The sequence below is a fragment of the Brassica rapa genome, chromosome A04 (genome assembly GCF_000309985.2).
Source record: "Brassica rapa cultivar Chiifu-401-42 chromosome A04, CAAS_Brap_v3.01, whole genome shotgun sequence".
NCBI lineage: Eukaryota > Viridiplantae > Streptophyta > Magnoliopsida > Brassicales > Brassicaceae > Brassica > Brassica rapa.
In genome coordinates, this window is record NC_024798.2 from 3,105,916 (window position 1) to 3,132,673 (window position 26,758).

At 33.5% G+C, this 26,758-nt stretch overlaps 5 protein-coding genes across 6 annotated transcripts in view; 2 read left to right on the forward strand and 3 right to left on the reverse strand.

Moving 5' to 3' along the window:
• LOC103863213 overlaps nucleotides 1-26,758 on the forward strand; it is a 743,758-nt gene that overhangs the window by 426,454 nt on the left and 290,546 nt on the right. The window lies entirely within an intron of this gene.
• Nucleotides 721-2,363, reverse strand: LOC103863182 (photosystem I assembly factor PSA3, chloroplastic). Its single transcript, XM_009140942.3, has 3 exons — nucleotides 1,919-2,363; nucleotides 1,209-1,373; nucleotides 721-1,119 (listed from the first exon to the last, which is right to left on the reverse strand). The coding sequence occupies exons 1-3, from the start codon at nucleotides 2,270-2,272 to the stop codon at nucleotides 796-798; spliced, it is 843 nt and encodes a 280-aa protein (XP_009139190.1). The 5' UTR covers nucleotides 2,273-2,363; the 3' UTR covers nucleotides 721-795.
• On the forward strand, nucleotides 14,258-15,348 carry LOC103863183. Its single transcript, XM_009140943.3, has 3 exons — nucleotides 14,258-14,362; nucleotides 14,488-14,593; nucleotides 14,900-15,348. Exons 1-3 carry the CDS (start codon nucleotides 14,327-14,329, stop codon nucleotides 15,043-15,045), a joined length of 288 nt encoding a protein of 95 aa, XP_009139191.1. The 5' UTR covers nucleotides 14,258-14,326; the 3' UTR covers nucleotides 15,046-15,348.
• LOC103863184 (dirigent protein 24) lies at nucleotides 15,870-17,004 on the reverse strand. The gene has a single exon (XM_009140944.3). It carries the CDS (start codon nucleotides 16,944-16,946, stop codon nucleotides 16,008-16,010), a length of 939 nt encoding a protein of 312 aa, XP_009139192.1. The 5' UTR covers nucleotides 16,947-17,004; the 3' UTR covers nucleotides 15,870-16,007.
• On the reverse strand, nucleotides 19,489-25,706 carry LOC103863185 (caffeoylshikimate esterase). Of its 2 annotated transcripts, XM_033290648.1 has the most exons (7): nucleotides 25,467-25,706; nucleotides 22,175-25,396; nucleotides 21,951-22,077; nucleotides 21,713-21,859; nucleotides 20,771-21,135; nucleotides 20,550-20,648; nucleotides 19,489-19,810 (listed from the first exon to the last, which is right to left on the reverse strand). In XM_033290648.1, exons 3-7 carry the CDS (start codon nucleotides 22,051-22,053, stop codon nucleotides 19,550-19,552), a joined length of 975 nt encoding a protein of 324 aa, XP_033146539.1. In that variant the 5' UTR covers nucleotides 22,054-22,077; nucleotides 22,175-25,396; nucleotides 25,467-25,706; the 3' UTR covers nucleotides 19,489-19,549. The 2 variants fall into 2 exon arrangements, with proteins under 2 accessions (XP_033146539.1, XP_033146540.1); XM_033290649.1 differs by having other exon boundaries at nucleotides 20,771-20,911; nucleotides 21,005-21,135; nucleotides 21,713-25,396.

The following is a 26,758-nucleotide window of genomic DNA, read 5'->3' on the forward strand; positions in this document are numbered from 1 at the left end:
TCCTGCAAACGCATCTATTGTCTCTGTATCTTTCATTGTGAGGCGATCAAACTCAGCCATTAAGGTCTGTAATCTCGCTTCCTTAACTCTTTCAGCTCCAACGTGACGCGTCTTGATTGCCTCCCAAACCTTTTTAGCTGTATCCAGCTCTCCCACTTGCAGTATGAGCGCTTCCGGTATTGATTGAAACAGTAACGCCATTGCCATATTATTCTTCTCGTCATCTGATACTTCACTTTCTATAATCTCCCAAACCTTATGCACTTTGAGTAGGATCTTCATTCTCATGGCCCATACAGTATAGTTTGTTGTATTAAGAATGGGACATTTGATTGAGGATCCTCCTTCCTTTGGTTTTGAAGACGCCACTACTAGATCACCCATGATCTTAGCTCTGATACCAATTATTGAATAATAGGTCTCACGATCTCAATATTATAGAACTCGAACACAGATGATAATCACACAAATAAGAACTCTTCTTATTAATCCCTTGAGGAAACTAACTCAAAACCTCAAGCTCTCAAACTCATAAAACTCACACCAATATCCTTGACTCGACATTGGTTTATATATCACCATATTTATCCTAATCCTAATGGTAATCACTTATATTTAGATATCTCCTAAATATACTTTTATCCTTTTCTCTAAGAACTATAAAACCCATTAGTATTAGGACTTGCTTCTTTCTCAAGTTATCTTCATGTTTACTCCAACACAAAGCATGGATACATTTCAAGTTATTGCATTTTCCTTATCCAAATTGAAAGTAAAAACAGATTTGCCACATTGTTAAGATTCTATGCTTTGTTGTTGAAGGAACTCAAGATCCTTCATTTGCATTTGAATAGCTTCTTTAGGCAGCCGTTTCGGCTCGGCCAGATTCTCTTCTTCTCCTCCTTCTGCGACCCTCGTCGCCTTCTCTTTGATGATTCTCTCTATCTCAGACTTGTCAACAGACGGGAAAACCGCAGTAAGCATCACTAGAAGAAGCTTCTCATCTTCCTCCTCAATAACTCCCCTCCTGAAGCAACAAGCATAGATGCCTTCAAGGGCCTTTTCGACTCTTAGTTCCATTGGGATTGTTGGTGCTGCAACGTTCAGCTTTGCCCTTCTCTGCATTACCAATAAAAAGAAGATTTGCAAACAAATACACAACAGCATATGTCTAAAGAGCAGGGATTAGAGACCAAACCGAACCGAACCTGTCTAGCTTCAGTCATCAAAGCAATAAAGTTCTGTTCTTCGAACTCTAGATCATTTGAAATGCTAACCCTCGTAACACCTTCGAGGATCTCTTCAGATTTAAGAAGCCCTGCACCTACAGCAGCAACCCAACAGCAAAGAAGCACATACAAAGGTTCTCCTGCCTACCAAACAAACCAATCAAAAACACTTAAAAGGTGATAAAACACATTAACACCCAACAAAAAAGGATATAACTTTATGTAACACAACAACTCAACCATACATTATCTCAGATAAACCAACAAAAATGATATTTTAAATGGTGTAAAATCTCAGGGAATACAATATTCCGACATATTAAACAAACCAACAAGACACTTAAAAGCTGATCACAACAAAAGACAACAACTTTATGTAACACGAATTCAACCATACATTATCTTAAATAAAATCAACAAAAAAATGCTAAAGACATTTGCTTTATTGGTGTAAAATCACAGAGAATACACAATATTCCGACATATAAAACAAACCAAACAAGCCACTTAAAATCCTGATCACACACTAACACCCAACAAAAAAGATAGTATAACTTTGTGTAACACAACAATATAATCATAGATTATCTGAAATAAAATCAACAAAAAAATGCTCAAAACATTTGCTCGAATGGTGTGTTCCGACATAACCATATGTAATAACAGTAGTTGAAGAAAAGAGACAGTACCTTGCCTCGTCGCTGTTGGAACTCGTAGAAAGCTCTAGAATCACTAGGGGCGCATTTATTCCCAACTCGTTTCCTAAACTCGGCGAAGTCGACGAGATCCCTTCCGACGCCGCCTTCGTCGCTGAGGATCCTAGCGAGGAGTCCGATGACCGGGAGAGAACCGATGACTGTGTTGGCGAAGCTGGAGATGGAGTTTGGTTTCTCTATGTACGCTCGGATCGACAAGGAGAACAAACCACCATGTCCTCCTCCGACGCCGCCGGGTTTGGGGAGAGAGGAAGCGGCGGGGATACGGAGGCGGAGATGGAAGAAGGAAGGGGAGATTTGGTGGAAGGAAGTAGAGAGGTTCACCATGGCTGTGAAAAAGGAAGCTCTTTTAAGGTGTTGGATAATCTTGGCCTCGTGTTTATATACGTTATCTTCTTCTCCATACCAATAGGGGTGGGCACTTCGGTTATTTTATCGGTTCGGTTCGAGTTCGGTTCGGTTTGGTTAGTTCGGTTCTAGAATTTTTCCAGCTGAAGTAAACCATAGTTAGTTTGGTTTGGATTGATTTCGGTTCAGTTATGTTCGGTTCGGTTTATATTCGGTTCGGTTTGTATTCGATTCAGTTTGTATTTCGGTTCGATTCGGTTTAATCAGATATCTCTTAGTTTATTTATTGTACAAGAAATCATGTTTTAATACATAAATGTATGATTGTCATGAAATAATTGCGTTGGTCATAATAAAAAATTAAGTATGTAAATTAAATTCAATATTAAACCAAATAAAAATCTTTTTAAAAGTTACAAATATAGTTTATAACTTTATAACAATTAACATGGAAATTATGTGGGCTTAATGACAAATATTACAAAAGTTAGACGAAGTGTCATGGAAATCAAATTATATTAGGATTTCTTTCGTGCAAAAGGAAATTACTTGGGCTAAGTCTTAGGATTTTAATATCTTGATATCACTAATATTTTTAATTTAAATAACTATAAAAACACTTCGGTTTATCAGTTCGGTTCAGTTTAAACCGAACTGAACTGAACCATTCGGGTTGGAAAAATCTTCAACCGAATGATTTGAAATGGACTTTGGTTTGGTTCAAATCGGTTTCGGTTCAGTCGGTTCGGTTCGATCGGTTCGGTTCGGATTTTTTGCCTACATACCAAGCTTTCTTTAAAACAACAACAACAAAAAATAATGGTTTTTTTTTCTCTTTACTACTAGACTGCTAGTTACTTGTTAGGAACAAAAACAATATCCAATGACCATTGCGCAAAGCCCAACAACTAGAATTGCCCAAAGGGGAAAATATTTCTTTTCAGTAAAACTCATATTGGGTTTCGTTATTGTGCCACTATGACCGCTACGTTAACCCCAACAACTCGACGTTACATAATCATGACATTCAAAGGTATATTCACAAGTATTGAAAAAAATCGTAGAACAAAGGGTGAATACTTCGAAGTAGCGGTTTTTTAAAATTACTTTTTAAAAGATTTTTTTCACAATTTTTTCAAAATTCACAATTTTGTGGTTTTTTAAAGATTTTTTTCAGTTTTATATTTGATTAAATTTACTTTTTTTATTTTTAAAAAGCATTATTAATGACTTTCTTTTTAATTTTCTATTTACTTTATTAACTTTGATTTGATCATGTTCCGACAATTTTTTTGTGTGTTTTTGAGGTTTTTATTTCAAAATTTTGCTGGATTTAGTTTATATAGTTTTTTTAATATTCACCAACATGACAATTTCATGACCATGTGTTTTAATATATTATTTCTTTTAAAAGAATTAAACTAAGAGAATCCGATTAAACTGAACCGAAACACAAACATAACCAAATACAAACCGAACCGAAACCAATCTAAACCAAACTAATTATAGTTTACCTCAGTTGGAAAAATTCTAGAACCGAATTAACCAAACCAAACCCAAACTGAACCGATAAAATAACCAAAGTGCCCACCCCTACTTCAAAGTCAGTTGAATCGAAGAAGCACTCAAGTAGCACTAGGCACTCAGTTCTCGGTTCGGTTCCGGTTCGGTTCTTTTGGTTCTTTTGTTCTCCGGTTTGGTTCTTTCGGTTCTTTAGTTCTCCAGTTCTATAGGTTTATGATTCGTTTTGGTATTTAGAAAATTTGGTTCGATTATTTCGGATTTCTGGTTCGGTTCATGTAATAAAGTTGGGAACCAGCTAAACCCAAGGTAATTTTGATCTCATCCGGTTTCAGTTTGGTTCCAGTTTTTTTACTTAATTATGACAAAAAATCAGAAAATTTAGGTTTTTGGATTATATATCAGAGTTTTAGATTTTCAAAAAAAAAAATTGGATAACTCAGATAATTTTAAATAGGATAAAAAATACTCTAGTGATTCGATGTTTTGGATATTTTGGTTTATAAATAATAATTTTAAATTATTTAATTTGTTTTAAAATTAAATATAATTGATATTTATAAGTATATAAGCTATATTATAAAAATTTAGGTATCTATTCGGTTCTTAGTTCTGTTTTCGGTTTTAGAAATATAAGATCCGTTTGAATATTAATACAATTTAAACCAAACCAAACCTTATTTTTGGACCGGTTCGGTTCTTCCGATCCGGACAAATATGTCCATGCCTACACTACACTTAAGAGTCTAAATCTTATTTCATACATAAATTACTGAGACGCGTTTTTTAATTTATTAATGAGTTTGTATATCTTATTTGATAAGACAAATATGAACCATAGTCGGCCATCGTCGCATAAGAGCCGCCTCGTGACTAAGAATTCTACAGAGATGGAGTGTTACACCATTTTGTATTTTTATTGGAGACTGGCCCTTAAAACATTATATATATATATATATATATATATATATATATATATATTTGCAATTTAAGATGTTCACAATAGCCAACAATGATTAAACTGAGAAAACTCGAGCTCTAGTGTTCTATCAATCATCTACCACCACAATTTAATGTGCTGAGAATATACTCAAGGTCACTACTAAATCAAATCCATTTAGAAAAATTGATTTTATATTTCAAACTTGATATTATTAGTGGTGATTCTGGATATACGAGAAGATGAAATAAATTACATATCTAAAATTTTCAAGATTTATCAAATTTCATTGTGGTATATTGGTAGGATGGAGATTTTCAAAATAGTAAGAGTTTCCTAAATCGATGTCCAACGATCAATCAGAACGTAAATTTGGATCCACTATATGAGTGGAGCCGTAGGTTTTGTTTCGTAGCTTGAACAATTTGTGTATATAGCACAAAACACAATGAGTAATTAATTAATTTTTAAAATACATATGAGTATATATATAACAACAATATAAAATATTTTGTTCCATTTTACCATACTTAAGCGTTAATATATATTTAGTATTTGCCATTTCAAACCCAAAAGAATCATTCAACGGGTTGATAGTTGATACAAACTAATTGAACCAAAGCTTTCTTTTTACTCGTGATTAGATTAATTAGTGCAACCAAATAGCTCAGATGTGTATAAATATTTAAAACGAGGCACTTTAATTGAATACCTCTGCCAGGTCCATAATGTCATACGTCTTTCACTTGTTTTGGCTCAAAGGAAAAAATACAACAAACTTATTCCGTTTTGCTGATACGGCATGCTCTCATTCGGTATATGAAACTCAATCACACCAGACATTAACAAAACAATACGAAATCTGAAACTGTTTTAGTGCCCTTGAGTGGGTGGCTATGGTCAATAGAATCTCCACTCGTCTTAGCGACAAATACTGGTTTGCTTTTTAAAGAGCTTTTGGTTTGAAAATTGAGTGAAGGCAGTAATAGGACTCTACTGCGCCACCTTTGTCTCTATTTGCAACTGTTGTCTATGTAAGCTGTCTCGTCTCGAGTGATATTTCATTTTTGTATGACTTAATAGGATCTAATTCGAAACCCTACCAAATTATATCGTCGAGAGGAACAGTCAAACGGTAGAGGGTAGAGAAATCAACAATTCTTGATTTATTGGATTAGGATATATATATAAGGTGTATAGTTTGAAATAGATAAATTCATTTAGTTAGAGATTATGTGTGATCCAAAAACTGGAATTGATCTGAACCCCCAAAATTAGCTTGATCTTTTTTTTTTGAATTATACAAGAGTATTTTGGCATCCACGGAAGTAGGTCCAGACTAGCCACATGTTAGCAGCTTATATTTTCGGCTTACGTGTCTATTTTTGGACTAATTTGTTCACTATTTGTTTTTTTCGTGTTCAAAATTTATTATTTTGCAACCAGCTCAAGCTAACCCTAACTAATTAGCTGTTAAGGGATTTAAAAAATAAACCAAACGGATTCAAACAGATATGAATCATATGATCCCATTATGTCTTAGGAAAAGTTGGGCTATTTTTAACTGGATTTAAGCTGGTGATTAAAATATAAAGGTTTAGATTGCTCATTTTTGCTTCCCTCGCTTGGATTGTTTTTAGTTTTCTTTCTTTGTTTGTTCAAGATTTAGGATAGTTTTTAGCGGGTTCTATTTACTTAATTATTTGGGAACCTTCTATTTACCCACTTATATAGATTCAAATGACAATGATATATCATGATGAATGGTTAGAGTTGGATAAGGAAGTAGGTAGGTCAAAAGAATAAGTGGATGAGAGAGAATAGGCTTCTTGTGTGTAATCTTGCTGGAGAGAAAGGATATGAGAGAGAAAGTGATGAATAGGGTTTTGAATATGATTCGAGAGAATAATTTTTTTTTTCTTTCGAAATTGCTTCGAGAGAATAGTTGCTGTTTCAGGACTCGCTTTGACAGGTCCACACAGAATAATTTAATGTATAGTTAAATTAAATCTCTGAGTTTTATGGATCTTTCCGAAACCTTACATTTCGACAAAAAACACCCCCTCAAATCTCAATGTGTTTGTCTGTGACTTCTTTACGTAACGTTCTCTCTCTTGCATGTCCATTTGCGCCACGTTATCCAGCTGGTTCTCACGTTTGCGATTTTTTGATCACAATGTAGATTATTATCCGTGACATGTCAACAGCCCATTGGCCTCCAATCAAAAACTTTGATCTGCCGCTTCCACCTTACCCAACCAAAAAATGTGTTGCTCAATTTGCCTTTTTTTTTTTGCTTACCATCATCGTAACTTTACACTACACATGTCATAGACTGACGGTATTACTATATCCCCATGGATATTTTATGAATAGTATTTTTAAGAAATCTATATAATAATTGGAGTACTATAGATCTCAATTAGGCTAAAACGCAAACTAACCAACTAAACATGTAGAAAGCTGAATATTATTGTTTTTTTTTGAAACTGGTGAATATTACTGTTGTTACTTTAGTGATTCGTTAGTTGATCTTGGAAAGGCCTATGCTAAGGTTATCCGAGAAGAACAGAGACTTCTGTCTTCAAAAGATAGAGAAGTACAACAAAATGCAGTCGGTTTCGTGGCCAAGAAGGAATCTAATGATTCACAGAACTCTGGATCATCTCGTCGTCCTACTCAATGTTTCAATTGCGGTCGCAAAGGACATGAAAAGGCAAATTGCTGGCAATTAGTTGGGTTCCCAGATTGGTGGGAAGATCGTTCAACCAACAAAACAGAAACCAGAGGGTCACAAAGCAACAGAGGACGTGGTGCTTCAAGTTCTGATAGAAATCGGAGCAACGGAGCAAAGGCAAACAACGTTCATGCAACTTCCTCGAATGCTTCCAACTTTCCAGCGTTTACAGAAGAACAATGGCATGCTTTGACTCAGTTACTCAATGAGAAAACAAAAACATCCTCTGATAGGTTGTCGGGTAAGCGTTATGGGGATTTGATTCTTGATACTGGAGCCTCTCACCATATGACTGGAGAGCTCTCGTTACTTGAAAGTGTCTTAAGCATACCTCCTTGTCCAGTGGGGTTTGCTATGGAAACAAGACGTTTGCCACACACGTTGGCGTGTTTCATCTCTCTAATAACATCACACTGTCTAATGTGTTATTTGTTCCAAACCTCAACTGCTCACTAATATCAGTGTCTAAACTTCTTCGTCAAACAAATTGTTTTGCGTTGTTAACAGACACACTTTGCATATTGCAGGATCGTTTCTCGAGGACGCTGATTGGAGCAGGTGAAGAGAGAGATGGGGTTTATTATTTCAAGGATGTAATGGCTGCTAGGGTACACGTTGCTGAGAAGACTGCTAAAGCATTTGATCAGTATAGATGGCACCAGAGGCTAGGACATCCAGCGTTTTCAGTCTTGAGTTTTTTACCTTTGTCGTTTTCATCAAATAAGTCTGTAGCTCCTAGTTCTTGCGATACTTGTTTTCGAGCTAAACAGACAAGAGAAGTTTTTTACCAGAGTATGAATAAAACTAAAGAGTGTTTTGAAATGATTCACTGCGATGTCTGGGGTTCCTATAGAGAACGATCATCCTGTGGAGCTCGTTACTTTCTAACAGTAGTTGATGATTATTCAAGATCAGTCTGGACCTATCTACTACTTGAAAAGTCGGAAGTACAAACAGTCTTACAGAACTTCTTCGCCATGACGATGAAACAATTTAACAAGGAAGTCAAAGTAGTTCGAAGTGACAACGGCACAGAGTTCACTTGTCTATCTAGGTACTTTAGGGAGAAAGGCATTATCCATCAAACTTCCTGTGTTGCAACTCCTCAACAAAACGCTCGTGTGGAAAGAAAACACAGGCACATACTTAACGTTGCACGATCTCTGTTATTTGAAGGAAACTTGCCGATCAAGTTCTGGGGGGAAGCAATCTTGTCGGCTTCTCATCTGATAAATAGAACGCCAACGTCAGTACTCAACAATTCATCTCCATATGAGCTGTTGTATGGCATGAAGCCTACATATGATCACCTCAGAGTCTTTGGCAGTTTATGTTTTGTGCACTCAAAATCAAGAGATAAAGACAAGTTCGGTTCAAGAAGTAGAAGATGTGTGTTCGTCGGTTATCCATACAATCAGAAAGGATGGAAGGTATTTGATTTAGAAACAGAGGAGTTCCTCATATCAAGGGATGTCATATTCAAAGAAACAGAGTTTCCCTTCTTGATCAAGCCATCTGCATCATCTACAGATAAGATGAAGTTACCGGACATTGTTGATGAGGATTGGGAGATAAAGCAAGTCAATCCTACCTTAATAGACAAGGGGAGTACAGTTCCTTCTGTCACTCAACAAACAAATGTATCACCGCAAGAAAAGTTTGCACCCACACAATCAGTTCCAGAAGTTGAGCAAACCACGGTTCAAGACGCTATAGAACCAGTAACAGTTCAAGATGTTATAGAACCTGTTCAGCCAGAAAATATTGTCCCAGATGAAGCATCGGGGCGAGGTCAGAGATCACGTATTCCCTCTGTTAAACTCAAAGACTATGTTACCTACAATGCTATTCGTCTTGAAGAACCCAATCTCTCCCTCACTGGCTCTTCATCAACGTCTTCTACGAACGGTCCAGGTATGACACCTTACCCATTGAATGCATATGTCTCTGACCTGAATTTTTCAGTGCTCCACCAAGCATTCTTAGCAGCTATGACAGCTGGAGTAGAACCAAGAAGTTATTCCGAAGCAATCAAAGACAAAGTATGGCGAGACGCTATGAAACGTGAGGTTGTGGCTCATGAAGAGCTTGGCACTTGGGATTTAGCGACTCTGCCTCCTGGCAAAACAGCCATCGCTTCAAAATGGGTTCACCGTATCAAATACAATGCTGATGGAACAATTGAACGTCACAAATCGCGTCTGGTAGGCTGTGGAAATAGACAAGTTGCCGGAGAGGATTATGATGAAACATTTGCGCCGGTTGTCAAGATGACCACAGTTCGTAGTTTGCTAAGTCTTGTTGCAGCAAAGGGCTGGGAAGTTCACCAAATGGATGTTCACAATGCATTCCTGCACGGGGATCTCGAAGAAGAGGTGTATATGCGTCTACCTCAAGGTTTTACTCATCCTGATCCTCGCAAAGTTTGTCGACTACGCAAAGCTATTTACGGTTTAAAGCAGGCTCCTCGCTGCTGGTTTGCGAAGTTATCTACTGCTCTCGTTAAGTTTGGTTTTGTTCAAGCCTACTCAGATTACTCGCTCTTCACCTACACCAAAGGATCGAAAGAAGTTCGCGTTCTTATTTATGTTGATGATCTAGTCCTTGCGAGTAATGATATGCAACTACTTACCAAGTTCAAAACCTATTTGGGTGAATGTTTTCGAATGAAGGATCTAGGCAAGCTTAAATACTTCTTAGGAATAGAAGTTGCTCGCGCTGCTGATGGAATATTCCTCTCTCAACGCAAATATGCGTTGGATATAATCAAAGACTGTGGATTACTTGGCGCTAAACCTGTCTCCATTCCAGTAGAGCAGAATCATCATTTAGCAGCTGACAAAAGACCTTTGTTTTCAGATCCAAAGAAGTATAGACGCCTAGTTGGTCGTCTTGTTTACTTGGCAGTCACTCGACCTGAGCTTTGTTATGCTATTCACCTGCTATCTCAGTTTATGAAGGCTCCTACCGTGGCTCAGTGGGAAGCGGCATTACGAGTGGTCCGGTTTCTCAAAGGATGTCCGGGACAGGGGATTCTCCTACGATCAGACAGTTCGCTTGAGCTTTCAGTCTATGTCGACGCTGACTGGAGTACTTGTCCTGTTACGCGTCGCTCATTAAGTGCTTATGTGGTTCTTCTTGGAGGGAATCCCATTTCATGGAGAACTAAGAAGCAAGATACAGTTTCTCACTCTTCCGCTGAAGCTGAATATCGAGCAATGGCTGCAGCTACAAAGGAGTTGAAATGGATCGTACCATTGATGAAGGAACTGGGCATCGAAGTCAACAAACCAGTTTCATTTTATTGTGATAGTAAGGCAGCAATCTACATTGCGGCTAATCCAGTCTTTCACGAACGCACTAAACACATTGAAAGAGACTGTCACTGTGTTCGTGATGCAGTTAAAGCCGGTCTTATCTCCACTACACATGTGCGCACCAAAGAACAGAGAGCTGATATACTTACTAAAGCTTTGGGACGTGCTCAGTTTGAATTTCTTTCATCCAAGTTGGGTGTTCAAGATCTTCACTCTCCAACTTGAAGGAGAGTATTAGGGAATCCTAGTATAGATAGGATTACCTAGAGATAAGTCCTAATCTATTGTTGATATACATAAGACTTATAGATAAACTCTAGAGTAAGATAAGTCGGTCATTGCTCATGTATATATATGCGTTGTAAGTTCATAAGCTAAATACAAGTTTACAGTTTATATTATCACATATACTTTACAGATATCTTACAGTATCAGATAAGAGAAATCTTGATGATCTTTCTATGTAGCTAGTGGAATATATGTTACTTGTGTTTAGACCTACGTATACTGCATAGAGAACGTTCTTATACCTGAGCGTTCTTAATTTCTTTTACTTATTTTGTTAATCCCCTTCTATTTTTATATGCACATTATTCTCATGGCTATTTATATGTGTTATCATGAATACTAGCGAGTTGTTTGCTTTGACATTTTAGATTAGGGGGATAAGGGTGATTAAATGTTTACTCATGATGTTTTTTTGAACAAATGTTTATTTATGATGTTTAGGGATTAAATTACAGTGATCCTTGCTTATTGACATATTCCATCTTGCTAGTCAATATCTAGAACTTGAGGTGTTTGGTATAATATTTAAATGAATTTTACAAGTGCTTTATATATTTAGCAGATGGATTAAAATATTTATTGGCAAATTTATACATGCTTAGCTTGTTATTACTAATGAAAATGGATATTAAATGCTTTATTAGTGTAGAGCTATATTTTCATGAAAGTGTATTACTTAAATGGGTGTTCATAGATTTAATATTAACATCGATTGATTGAATTTATATCATGGATCAGCAAATAGTCACCCAAGTCACTAACCTTGACCCCAAGGTAATTTAGTTTCTATGCATGTCATTAAGCTTCGGTTGTCATTTACTTATTTGTTTGTTTTACTTTTGAATCTTGGCTGGCTTCTTTTACTTGCTTTTGTTTCTTGGTTTAGTCTGCTTTAGTCATATCGAGTTTTAAGTTGTATCTTAGTTAAGCGTTTTTTTTAATTAAACTTATTTATTTTAGATTAATTAGCATTTACATGCATTCCCAGTGAATTAGCTCTTGATTTATCCTTAAGGATTGATCCTCGAGTATTGTAATTAATGGCATATGCCCACATGTATAAGAAACTTCGTATCACAGATGTAAAGTCGAACGCACACATGTATAGTTTACCTTAGCTATACATTATAAATTACAACAGTTTTCTTTCTTGGTGGAAGCCGGAAGCTTTAAAAAAGTGTGCTAACACTAAAGTTATAGATTTCACAGTATAATTTATATCAATACTATTAAAAGGGAAGAAGTCTAAAAAAATCTATCTATAAAAGTTGTTTGGACCCTTTCATTTAACTCATTATTTTTTGGTTTTACCTTAAATTTATACTAACAATATGTTACCATATATTTCTCTAACAATAATTTAGTTAATTTTTTTATTTATTTAGATTTCACTCCTAAATCCTAATCATTACTATTACTATATTTATCATTTTGATTTTTAATCGTAAAAGCATTGAAACTAATGTTTTATATTATCACTTTTATCATATAATATATGATTTAAAGCAAGATAAATTATAAGCCATTTATGTGTACATTTTAACTTCTTTTTTCGTTTATAATAAAGTAATCATATCATATATAAACTTTCCAACTAAAATCTCATATTATATACTAAACTTTCAACCGTCTATAGTTTGATAATATTTTCATATTTAAAAATGAATTTTCTGAATATTCATGTTACCTTCACAAAAATAAAGAAATTCATTGGTTCTATTAAAGCTAACCCGACTTCACGATATCAGTATTGATTATTCAAGATTTTGAAAATTATTTGTTTAGATATTATACTTTTATATACTTTTCACTTAAAACGAATCAATACTATTAAAAGGAAAAAAGTTTTAAAAAATCTAATATAAAAAAGTTGTTGGAGTTATGTATAACTATTTATTATTTTTCTGATAATACATTAATCATTCTAAACATACAATATTTTAAATATTTTAACAGATCTAATATTATTTCTTATGATGCCTTTACTGAGAAAAATATTTCATCAACCATGTTTTTGTACAATAACGTTAAAAATCTATATCAAAATGTTGTTGGACCTGATATGGACGTAATGGGTCCACATATGTTCGGGTACTTAAGATCCTAAAAAAATTCGAAATATATAAAAAATCTGAAAAATATCCGAAACACGAAAAATATTTGAAACTCCAAACAAATACCGAAAAAATTCAAATACCTAAAAATTTAAAATCTTATTCAAAATCTGATGCGATGAACTGAAAAATTCCTAAAATTTTATCCAAATACCCAATTTTTTTTTTAATTTGAAAAATTTACTTGAAATCAAAACTCTAATCGTAAACCAAAAACTTAAAAACAATATCCATAATACCGGAAATATATTCGAAATATCCAAATATACCTAATAAACACATATTTATGATCGAGTCTAGGGTAGGACGCAGACTCAAACAAAGACCTGCGGGTCAAAAAAAACTCAATAGGTTATCTTTTCTGGACCTGAACTAAACCTATAATTTTGGGTCGGTTCGGTTTGTTTTTTGATCTAGATATAATTCTCATGTCGAAAAAAAATTTACGTAAAAATGTACATATAAAATTTCAAATAAACTAATTTGTAGATTATATAGCTGTTAAAAATTATGTTTTTCGATATAATAAAACTTTGTATTATAATATAATCCAACAATCCTGCGTTTTCCAAGCGCGGGTCAAAATCTAGTTCTATTTTAATAACACTGTTAACTACAATTGTTCAAGACATTTATTTATTTATCTATCACAACTTTAAAATTTCGTTTTCTTCCATTCATCAATCATGCTATTACAGCCTCTATAAAATGCATTCTAATATAAAATTAATAAACTTAAAAATGTAGATATCTAGAACATTATGGAAATTAATAAATTATTATGACTAAAGTGTAATTTTGCAGAAAATAGTAAAGAGAGTGGGCCATGGATCACGTGGATAAAGCGTGGGATGGAAATAGAAAAAAAACAAAGGGAGAAGAGAGAAAGGGTGATTTTACAAATCTCTTCTAATCCTTTCTCAGCCAATTATGATCAATCTCCCACGTGGGACTTCTGGCCCATGCATACACATCATCTTTCAACTATACACTCTTTTGTCTTCTTGTTTTTTTGGGTGATCTTCTTCTATATATGAGTGTCTTTATCTCCACAAGTGTCTTTTAGAGAAGGCACTCTTTTAAGTTATAGTGTTAATTCTAGGGTTTCTATTACCAATGGCTGATTCTTCTTCTGCTTCTTACATTCACATGGTACTATGTTTATATGATTGAAGAACTCCATATGCACTCTTCTTCGCAAAGAATTTATGAGTGATTTTATTTGTGTTTTATTTATATCTCAATATCTTTGGATCAATCGTTTTTTATATGTACAGGTGCACCACATGATAGAGAAATGTTTGATCTTCAACATGAGCAAAGAAGAGTGCGTGGAAGCTCTCTTTAAGCATGCAAATATCACTCCTGTCATCACCTCTACTGGTTTTCCTCTCTCTCCTCTTCTTAATTATACCATCATGTAGAATTTGATTTTGCCATATAATATAACATACCTACATATATGTTTTTACGTGACTGATCAATCTTTGAATGTTTTGCATCAATAAATAAGTGCTCATGTGTAATTCAAAGACTAGTGATAAAGTGCCTTTAACATACAAAATTACAATTTGTTTACATAGAAAATTAAAAACTAGTTCGTACTTGCAACCTGTATATATTCGAATCGATTTTGTCCAATAGTTAATTTTGAGTCTATTTGCCCATAATAAATTGAATGTTTTACAGTTTGGAAAGAGCTGGAGAAAGAGAACAAGGAGTTCTTCAAGGCCTATGAAGAGAGGCAAAGCAAACAAGAGCAAATGTCGGAGGAAGAGACAACCCAGTTGATCCAGAAGATAATATCGGATTCATCTAAAGAATCCGACGACTGATCGCGATGTTCGTTAGATCTCAAGAACCTTATATAGTTTATATCTATGAATCTCATGAAAACGATTTCATGCATGTTATATGTATACCATTTTCTTCTATATTCGCATCGGTCCATGCAATAAGAAAGGGAAAAAAGGAGTGATGACGCTCCTTTTGGTACGTTATACGTACGTGGTCCCCATTGCTTTTGTATAAATAACGATGACAGAAAACGGACGCTCATACATCGACCAGTCGTGTGGCGCTTTAGTTATATGAATGTATCATGTATATATATCCACATAAAATGTTTGTTTATGGTCTTGGCTCTTGGGTTAGATTCAGATCAACATCATCCTTGAAATTAAATTAACTATCCATCATGGTTCTAAAGAAGTCAGACAACTTAGTCGCCTACAATACCAAACCCATTTGAAACATTTTGATTTTAGCTGAATCGATTAAAACTGGGCGAACCAGAGCAAATTAACATTTCTGGGTCTAAACGGCTGTTTAAATATAATTTATATATTTTGTCCCTGCTGGTCAGTGGGAAATTAACTATACTAATAGTATATTCAATATTAAATGAATAAAACAATAATACGAAAACATTTCTCCGAATAATTTTTGAATCCCCCAAATTTCATTAACAAGGTAAGTCCATGAGTTCTCATGACTATATGTATCTGTAATTGACATTGGAGAATCAAAAGTCATTTTTTTTTTCTTATCTTGAACTTAAAGCTTTTAAGATTTAAATCGGACGATACTCACAAAAGTGTGTTAACAAGCCTTTTGTTTATTTAGATAGAAAATTTGATAGGGCCCCAAATTTGATTATAAAAATAGACATTCTCATTTAACACACTTTTTATATATTAAACGTTCACAAGTCACAACACAGCGAAGGTCACACATGAAACTAGTAATAACATACAGATAAAGTAAGGGAAAGTTTTCGACAATGAGACATGACTCTTCAAGCTTTGTAGTATGTAAGATAAATGCTGAAATGGAGAATAGTATCACGACCATCAGTAACATGTTGGTCTTCCTGGTTGTGCAGTGTCTCCACGACAGCATACCCTTTAGCATGCTCGAATTTCCCAGTCCCACCCACAACAGCAATATGCGAGGCATGAGAAGCGGTTCTGTGGACCCCAAAGAAACTAATGGCATCATCGAGCGTGTCATGATGATCATGCTCTCCATGGAACAACACGGTCAAGGAAAGGGTCTGGCTAGTTCCATCCAATGAACTAGCTATATAGAACCCTTGTGCTCTACCAATAATCGCAGAGCCTAGCTCATGACCCTCAGTGAGCTCATCATCGACCACGGTGATGGTACCGAACATGAGCTGCTGAAGAGCAGCTGCGGGAGGGAGTTGACCTGCAGTTACAAAAGGAAGGTTGTTGGAGCTGAGGGAGCCTTGAGAGTTACCGTTAGTGTTTTGTATGACGGTGTTGGCTTGAGAGCCACTTAGTCCTGTGAGGAGTGGAGCCGTGTTTGGGTTGATTATATTATTGATGTTGTTTGCGTTTACAAGTGGTACAGCGTTATCTACTGGAAAAATGTTGTTGTTGGATTTAGAGAATGGTATTCCGTTCACCTCGGTTTGTGCTACTATGCCAGTGACTACACGTGCTGACGGGTGTGACCCGCCTAGCACGTCATGCATAAAGAACTCTAGGACTGGTAAATGTCCGCCCGTGGCTGGTCCTGGAAGGGGAATCGGTATTGGAGGTTGTGTTGTTGTTGGAGTTGTTGTTGCGACTGGTGGATTATCATCCTCCTCGTCCGGTATGGCAGGGACTAATTGCGGCTGAGGTTCGACCTCATCCAGAAGTCTAGCGGAGTAAACATTTGAGGCTATCAAGAGGAAGGTCAAGATCGTTAGGCTAAAAGCTGTAGCCATTGTTGTGTATTTGTTTTGGTTTTGGGTTATGTATTGTGTGTTTGTGTTTATTCTCTATGGTCTAATGGGTTTGTTTATATAGGAAGCTTGCAAGATCACGAGATCGATGATGTAGTGGAGTTGTTGTCGTCGCCTTTTCTTATCATTGTTTAGTTGAGGAATGGATTTCAACTAAACCTCTAGCTTCATTGAGCTATTATAAAATAATCATTTGCGACTTTATTCTCTTGGCCTTTTTATTCACTTAACTTTGTTTTCCTCCCAAGTTATTTCATTTTCTTAGATAATGATCAGTAGGGCTATAGACAAAATATCTTAATTCAGAAAATTGAATCGAACACAACTCGAAAAATTTATACTAGATCCAAAATAGAACTAATATTATACCTGAACGGATCCAAGACTTTAATATCTGAAAAAAATGGAATTGAATCTAACATGAACCGAAATAATTCGGATATCCAAAAATACGATGATCACAATAGCTTTAACATATATTAATTATTTTAGATCCAATATCCAAAACATATCCAAAATATCCAAAAATCTGAGTTATGTAAAAGACTTGAGAATATTCAAAACTAACCAAAAGTAAATATCCAAAAAGAGTCAAAGTATCTAAACACTCGAAATACCTATTAGTTCACCATAAAATATCGAAACAGAACCAATTTATATCAATTATAAATATTTTTCATAAATTATTCAAATTTTTATATTTTATATTATTTTTATTTTTGAATTTTGAGGAATTTATGATATAGTTGCATTTTGAAAATTTTGACATAATTTAAATGGAAATCGGACAAGAACCAAACTCATAAAGATCCAAACCAAACCGAAATTTATAAATGTCTGAATGTACTTAAATCTCTAACCCGAAATTGTAAAATTCAAATAAATCCAAATCGAACACGAATAGATATCCAAACGTCCACACCTAAGTTTTAGGTTTTGGCTTTCCATTTCCACCGGTTACTTCGGATATAAATAGTTTACATATTAATGTTTGAATCCATATAAAACCTAGAAAAATCAGTTTGGATAGGTTCAGATATTAAAAACAACTAATATCCAAAAAAACTAGGGATTAGTTCAATTACGGTTTAGTTTGAGTTTTACGGGATAATTTTGGTAAACTATTAGATATTCATATAAAATATCAAATAGTTCCAATAAAAATATTAAATTACTTTTAAATATTTTTAGATATAAACGTTCAGATAATTTTGAGTTATTCGGATTTGGGTATATATTTCTACTAGAATATTTATAGATATTTAGGCTGACACGTGGTGTTCAGAATCTGTCTTCTGTTATGGTTTATGTTAATTCAGTCTTCTCCGAGTTGGTTATCATATCTGGATTCTGCATAGGATTAGAATAAATTTTTGTTGTAAAAAAATAAATATAATTAATTTTGTATGCATACAAATCATATATTCTTTATATACTAAAGAATAAGTCACTTGATTAATTAGATTTTAACACATGGCATGTGCTATACAATTTAAAAAACAAATGTAAATAACTAAATTTTAAACGCAAAAGAAACTGTTTAGTCTATAAACTAATTTTAATTATTTTATATATAAAATAAAAGTATCCAATATTTTCACACTACGCCCATAATCCCACTATTTAGAAACCGCTAATCTTTTCTAGATAAATGCCATATATTAGTTTCATATCTACTTCTATTCAGAAATAGTAAATTCTTAAATCCTTTGTAATGACTCCATTGATTCTCTCTAAAATTTCAACTTCTAATGACGAAACCATTTATAGTTCTAGATCCAATTCAAAATCTTTCTGGTCTAACAGTTGCCTATCAGTCTTCAAATTAAAGAATTCCTTCTTTTAATGAAATGAAAACAAGTAGAACATCAACATACTATGGATTTATACTGAAGTTGGAAGATAAAGCTTAAAGTCCAGGTAAGTGAAAACAAAAAAAAAAACGCTTAAAACTTTTTATGCTCAAATAACTATACTGAAGTTGGAAGATAAAGCTTAGAGTTCAGGTAAGTGGAAAAAAAAACGCTTAAACTTTTTATGCTCAGATAACTTCTTCATCAACCTTTTCTCTTCTAACCTACTTATAATTTTCATAATCATTTTCTGCATTGCTAGACATTGGCAAAAGCTACATACTGCATGGTGAAAAAGGTAAAGGTAAATAAAATATGTCAACAATATATTTAAAATGGATCAATCAATTCTTAAATTTGCTAGAATAAGTTAGTTTGACTGAAAGTTCATTAATCTTTTTTACATTAAATATTTTGAATTTAAAATCTGAAAACAATTTATGAACAGTTATACCAAATTGAAAATAAAGTTTACAAGAGATCTTTGACATAATGCAAATGAAATTACAATTAGGATCGTCAGATTTCATATTTTATAATAGAACTATCCTTGTAAAATTATCTATATTGTCATAATTTCTAATAAAAATAATAATTTAAAGTTGAAAAGTATACCATAAATTTCTCATGTCATCCCATTTTTTCTTCTTTACAGAAACCTTGAAAACAAAAAGTTTATAAAGCGAATAAAATTTAGTTATTAGATATAATCTAAACCGAATATGAGTAAAATCAGATTTGAGATTTTGCTTCATGGTTGTTATTAGCATTCACTTGAAGAGTATTGATTCTTGTCTCCATCCATTGGACAATGTCATTGAATACAATCTCTGACTTCTCCAAAGGCTCCCCGAAAAGAAGGCTATGCCACATTTCAGGATACAGCTTCAGAGTCTTATCATTGGAGGAAGCCACCTCATAAAGCAGTTTGCTAGCTTCTTTATCCGTAACTTTATCATCTTCTCCATGCAATACAATGAATGGCATTGTCACCTATCTCACATACATATATCCCCAAAATCAAATGAGTTATATAAATAAGATATCAATTGTTTATTTATTTGTTATACGTTTATAGTATGTTTTAGTTTTGTCCAAACGAAACTACGGGGATGATTGGTTGGGGCTGTAGATGCTCTGGACAGCTAAAATTTAGTGTACAGCTATATATGTCAACCAATCGAGCTTTGCTTTCCTTAAAAAACTCACAGCAAAAAAATCTCTGAAAAATTAAAATATGGCTGTAGAGAGCTTTATTTCCAGAGTAAAAAATTAGTGCTTTAGAAATCTACAGCAAGGAAAGCTACAGCAAATAAATTTACAGATTAAATTCTACAGCAAAAAATATAAAGCTACAGCACTTACCAATCATCCCCTAGAGTTAATTGTATACCAGATAAATTGTAAATATCAATGTTCGAAAAGACATTAAGCGATAATTACATGTTTAATAGAAGATTAGGGCTCAGACAGACACCGTCTATAACGATTTTCTTTTATAAATGTTATAAACAAATAGTTTCATTTATTACTGCTTTGCCTCATATTTGGATGTTTAAGCACTACCTAAACCAAATTTTAGAACATTGGTAAATATAAACACAACATGAAGGATACTGTCGTTTCCTGTGTTTACACTTGCCAAAAAAATTTGTGAAAAAAATATATTTTATAAAAAGAGAAATATCCTAAAATAATTTTGAAACAATCATAATATAACTTTGATTATTACCTCGTGCAACCGATTCTCTAGATCAAGGCTTACTCTAAAAAGCTCGCTCATCGTCTTCATGCGAGGCCTCCCAATATAGCAATTTGGATTATCTTTAATCTGTTTTGTGTGAATGTATGTTTTGTAAATTCAGGGGAATAGAGTATTAGTCCGTAGAAACTATGGATTTGCCAGGTCCATAATGTATCGCTTACCAATCCTATAGTCAATAGAGTACGTACCTCTTGTCTCTTATGCGGCTGTTTAATAGCCAGGTTAATGATATCAGGTCCTGGAAGTATCGACTTCCATGATGGGATCAGATGTATGACCAAGTTCATCATAGATATAACTGGTTTTGGTGGTTTCATCTCTTCAGCAATCTGTCTCTCATCACAATTGTAATTGGATATGTTTATGATTCTTGATTTATAAGATATGATGGATGAAGTAATGATATGTGTGAATCTGTTCACCTTACACATAGGAGCAATAAGGATAGCTCCTTCCCAAAACTCCGGTTTCTTGCGGTGCAAGAGAAGAACTACTGCTCCACCCATTGATTCTCCCATCAAAAACTTCTTCTTCTTTGGGTTTTCTCCCATTTCTGCCATGCACAACAAACAAAATCCAGATTACGCGAGTTACAACCCCAATTTTAAAATAATTTATTCTAAAGACACTTTCAAATATGTATAAACCAAGATCTATAATCTTCTATATTAAAAAAAAGTTGCATATATATGTATGTAGCTAGTATATATTACTATAGATTTGTATTAAAGCTTCAAGTAAAAAAATCTGCAATTCATATTAACTAAACATTGAAGCCGTTCAAGTGTATTCACCCCACATATTGCCACAAATGTTATGTATTCCTTTCAGTAAATTCACAACTTTAAATGTTTGATGTGAAGTTCCTTTGTTAGTAGCAACTGCAAACGTCAATTAACATTGATCGTTAATTTACACTCTAGACATTATAAGAATTTTTTTTGAAAATATTTAATATTTTAAAATACGATATTTCATGTAAAATGCAACGTAAACGCAGATAATGGAGTTGAAACAATCCATGCTCATATTTGATGTTATGAAATTTCAGGAGTGTCAAGGTGTAATCATGAGGTCAAGAAAGAAAAGATGAAGTTAACAAATAAGAAAGAAAAAATTTGGAGATGGACCAGCTATTTTGGAGAAATGTGAGTAGACATCATTGATGAGAAGATCGAAGTCATCAATGTAGACATTGAGGCCACCTGATCTTCCATGCCCTTCATATTCAATTCCATACACACCAAATCCTTCTTTTGCAAACTTAGATGCAACATCTGCAAGGTAAAGTTCACATTCACCTATTTGTTCCTCATTCTCTTCAATGGATGCATATCTAGAATGATATATATATATATATATATATACCTTTAAAGGTGGTGCTGCAATCAATTGCGTAGCCATGGCAAAAGAAAATGAGAGCTCTTGGTTCTTGATTTACTGGAAACCATTTGCAAGTTAGGAGTTGCATTCCCCTTGAATTCTCGATAAATTCCTAAATCAATTGAAGAATTATCATGAGCATTTACTTGTTCATTAGATAAATAATAAGAAAACAAGTAACTATTCTCAAATCGAGTAATGAAATTTACCTCGCTATATCCGACTTGCCCATCAATATAAGCCTGTAAAATGATAAAAGTCAAATCACGAATATATTCAATTTAGAAGCCATAGAAAGGACGAAAACTAACCATATTTGATCCCAGATAATGTAATGAGAGAGTAACAATAAAATATAACAGAATATATAGTTAGGTTGTTGTTTTTCGTAGAAGAAGGGTTGAATCAGACAATAGTCATGTCCTTTTTCTTCGCTCGCAAGAACCATTACTAATATTTTGGTGGTGACCTTAATTTAGCAATTTCACAACACCAAAAGTAAACACTAATTACGTAATAAGTTTTTTTTTTCTTTTTATTGAACGTTATTTTGGTGAAGTTGTAAGTCTGTAACATAACTTCATCATAATAATTAATGCACAATTAAGTCTACTAACGTTGACCCAAAAAAAATTAAGTCTACTAACAAGAAATGTTGGTTACTTTTTTTGTCCTAGATTTTAATTTCTCACTTAAGTTTTAATCTTTGATAAATGTTCTGTGAAGTCATAAACTCTCTTTTGATCTTTCCATTTCATCCTAGTTGAATAAAGTTGCAAGCGCGGTGCGAATTTGGTGAATGCAGATAAAATACTAAATAAAAACTATAATGAAAGTCTTATATTTAAGTTTATTACTCAATATAAGGATAAACCTAATCAATTTCTAAATTATTGAATTGTATTTAAAATTTAATCGTGATAAACTATTTAATTGAGTGATTAGCATTCAATATTAGGTTTAGTAAGTATCTTTTATAAGTTCAATTTTTTTAACTAAAACCAAATTTTTTTTATCAAATTTTATTTTTAAAAGATGAAAAATTACAAAAATTTTTATTTAGAAAAATGAAAATTAATTTGTAAAATTAAAATAATTTAAATACAAGCAAATTTGAAACTTAAAATAACTAAAAATTTACAAAGATTACTTTATATTTTTTTAAAACTAATGAACTTAAAACTAAATTTTATTAAAATATATATTAATTATTATTTCTAAATCATCTAGTTGAATGTATCTACATAGTAAGTCAAAATAGCCATTTTAAATTCTTTTTCCTTGAGAAAACTAATATAGTTATTTGAAAGATATCAAGATTATTTAAAAAAAAAGATATCAAGATTATGAAAGAAAGTTTGCTCAACTCAGAAATCATTCATGTACCTCGAACGCAGAATTTCAGGGCGGATAGTCTAGTACGAAGTATCAGAAAACAACCGTCCTTCGTCGTTCACATGGATTCATAGTTACTAGTATGTAAAGTCAGTATGAATTTGTATATGTTGATTACAAAAAAACAAAATCCTTTTACAAAATTGACTTCATTATCATGGTCTCAATGTCTGACCTACGATTGAGTTGACCGCTCTACAAGAATCCTCTCTCCAAACTGTTTTCACACTTCGATTGAGTTGAACACTATCAAAATAATTATTAAATTTACCAAAATCGTGATTTTTTTATTCAAGTGATGGTATAGTTGCTTTGTTGGTTGATTGTTCTACAAAAAGAAAGAGAAAACTCCACTCTAACCAAATTGCTTTTGGTTCGTAGACGAACCAATATGACCGCATACGTGAGAAATATATAGCACTAGCCATCGATACTAAGTCGTGAGAAAACGTAGAATATGTTATAATGCTCTTGTAATGATTTCGCCAACTCATATACACATCGTTGAAACCAAAATGGTTGGCATGTACAAACATAGTTGACTTTGGTATAGCTAATCTCGAGTTTGTTCTTTGCGGAAAATGCCAGTGACTCTGGTATGTATATCTTTGTATCACATTTTGTCGAGTGCGTATATTTGACTTTTTCTTACAATCTTTAAAATATACATAACATGCGAATGTCCTGTCACATATAATAGATATGTAAAATACATGAATTGGTCAAGTTGGTATATATAATTAGTATGCATCTGTATGTGATCGTCTTTTGGTCAAACGAGAAGTTCATCGTTTCATATATAGACGATGACAACAAAATATTATTTTGTGAATACTTCAACGTAGATATGAAGTACTAGAGATGAAATCACACATGCCTTAATTCTAACAACGGTTACTAATTAACTTACTATATAGTAATATAAGATAAATAAATAGAAGAAAAAAAAATCAAATTTTCTTAATCGGTTTTGTGTAGCTTATTAGATAGATCAAACAAAATCAACAACTACTGTGAACATAAGAAAGTTATATATGTATAACAAATGATGGCAGTAAATAACAAATATTTAAAACATTACTTAACTCTACTTAAATTGATTGTGTATTCAAATAGTCCTTGTTATGATGAATTGTAGGGGTGGGACGGATGGGATATCCGGGATATTTCCGGATATCTGAATCCGGATTTGTCAGATCTGCAAAACTGCTATACAGATCCGGATCCAGACTTTACGGATATCCAGAATTATGATATCTAGACAAAATTCGAATATCCGCATATATCTGGTTCCGGATTCTTTTAAACAATCAAATTAAAAATTTATTTAGTATTTAAAATTATTTTTGTATACAAATTGTTAAAATTAAGTAAAATTAAAACTTTATATATTATATATAAAATTATATATAATATACATATCTGAATATAATTACATTTTTAATATTTTAAAAATATATAATAGGCCTGGATTCGGATCGGGATATCCAGACCTAATATTTTCTATCCGGATTAGTATCCAGATCCGTCGGATCCTTAAAATCACTATTCAGATCCGGAACCCCTAAGAGCATCCACAATGGTGAGTCTCACCATGAAGTCCTTAGCATTATTATAATAATTTTTTTTTTTTTTGAATAGTTAAGAATCCTAATCCAAAAGATATGTCCAATGGTGTTCTCCAATTTGGAGTCCTTAAAAATTTAATCAGAGTTTGATCTAAAGAACTTGTATTATATTCTATCTTCTTCTGTCTCCATATAGTCTTAGAGTCAGAATAGGATGTACAAGTTACAAACATATATGCTTATTAACTAACAAATTAATTTTATGTGTTTTGGTAGTAACCACTCATCTTCTTGAAGAACCAATGAAAGAGAATGATAGTAAGAAGAAAAACCATGAAGATGCAGCAAGATTGTCCACTTCCACGTCTTCTTCCTTCACCCGTTGTAGTGTCCCTTATTTCACTCCACTCCTCCTCCGTCAACCTTACTGGAACATTCAGTGCTGAAGAACTGCAGATTTCACATACACTACAAAGAAGAGAAACAGAGGTTTTACACAATCCATATGGTTACTAAGCTAATGAACTAAATAGAGTACCTGTTTCCTCTTAGCTTAAACCAAGCTTCAACGCAATGAAAATGGGAAAGGCCAAGCTCATTTTTGCATTTGCAACCAATCTCAATCAAGTCTACACTTACTGACTTGCCAGAAACTCTATCAGAATATTGATCAGAACCAAAATGACAAATCCTGCAGATTCTTTGTCAATTATCACTTTCTTCTCCTCCACCACTCAGATCAATCACATGAAACTCCTTCTCCTTTGCTTTTCTGAAGCATCACTCTCGTGACAGCTTACCGCAGTATCGTTATTCGCAACGAACTCGTGAACAGCATGAGCTGAAACGTTACTGCATCCAACACCATCTTTCCCGTGCTTGAATCATTCTCTTTTTGCTTTTCCATCAGTACATGGATTGAGACAGAGTCACTGGTCTTCCAATTGAGACCAGAGACTACAATCACAGCCTCAGGGACAAAGAGTTCAAGAATGATTGTATCAGACAAAGAGTTAAACATAAACCCAAAACTGAAAACCTGTAATAGCTAGAACATACTCAAATTATTGGTAAGCAGAGTCATAAAGTACAATAAAGATCGAAACTTTACCAGAATCAAGATCCCGTAGAGTGACAATGTTTCGTTTTTATTTCAGAAGAATGAAAATCAGACAATTGAATCTAAACCCTTTGCCGGAAACGGATGCGCGCCGCTACAAGTGCTCTCTAATCTGTTGCTCTTCGGTTTCAGTTTGTGTTTCTTCTTTCACAAGACCCCTCAGCTACGAAACACAAAAGCCTTGGTGATAAGAAAAATAAAAACACAAAAGCCTTCCCATCCATTTACAAGTAGCCACGTACCATAAGGATCAAGTCCTAAAATTCCTTAGCTACGTTACAGTCCTTAGTTTTATTAAGCAAAATATTATTATTATATGTGTATTTGCCTAAGATTAAGCGCTAAGGACTGGTGATGTTACTCCGTTGCGGGTGGTCTAATATCCTAGCAAATACGTGAATTGAGTGCTGTGGAACAATTGTACTAACATAATTGGTTTAATGAGCGTACTAGATTCTGACCCGTTTTTAAAAGGACGGATATATTTTTTGTTTTACATTTTTTTTAAAAAATTTAATTTTCATATTTATATTTTTCTTTATAATTATTTATAATTTTGTTTTGTAATTGTGTTTCTCTTTGTAATCCTATTTAACAAAAAAATGGGTTTTATAAATTGTGATCCAATGTAAATAGTAATCACGTTACCTTTAAAGCGCAAAACTAATTCTAAAATATAGAATTAGGGGGTTCGTTTACAAAAAGAAATA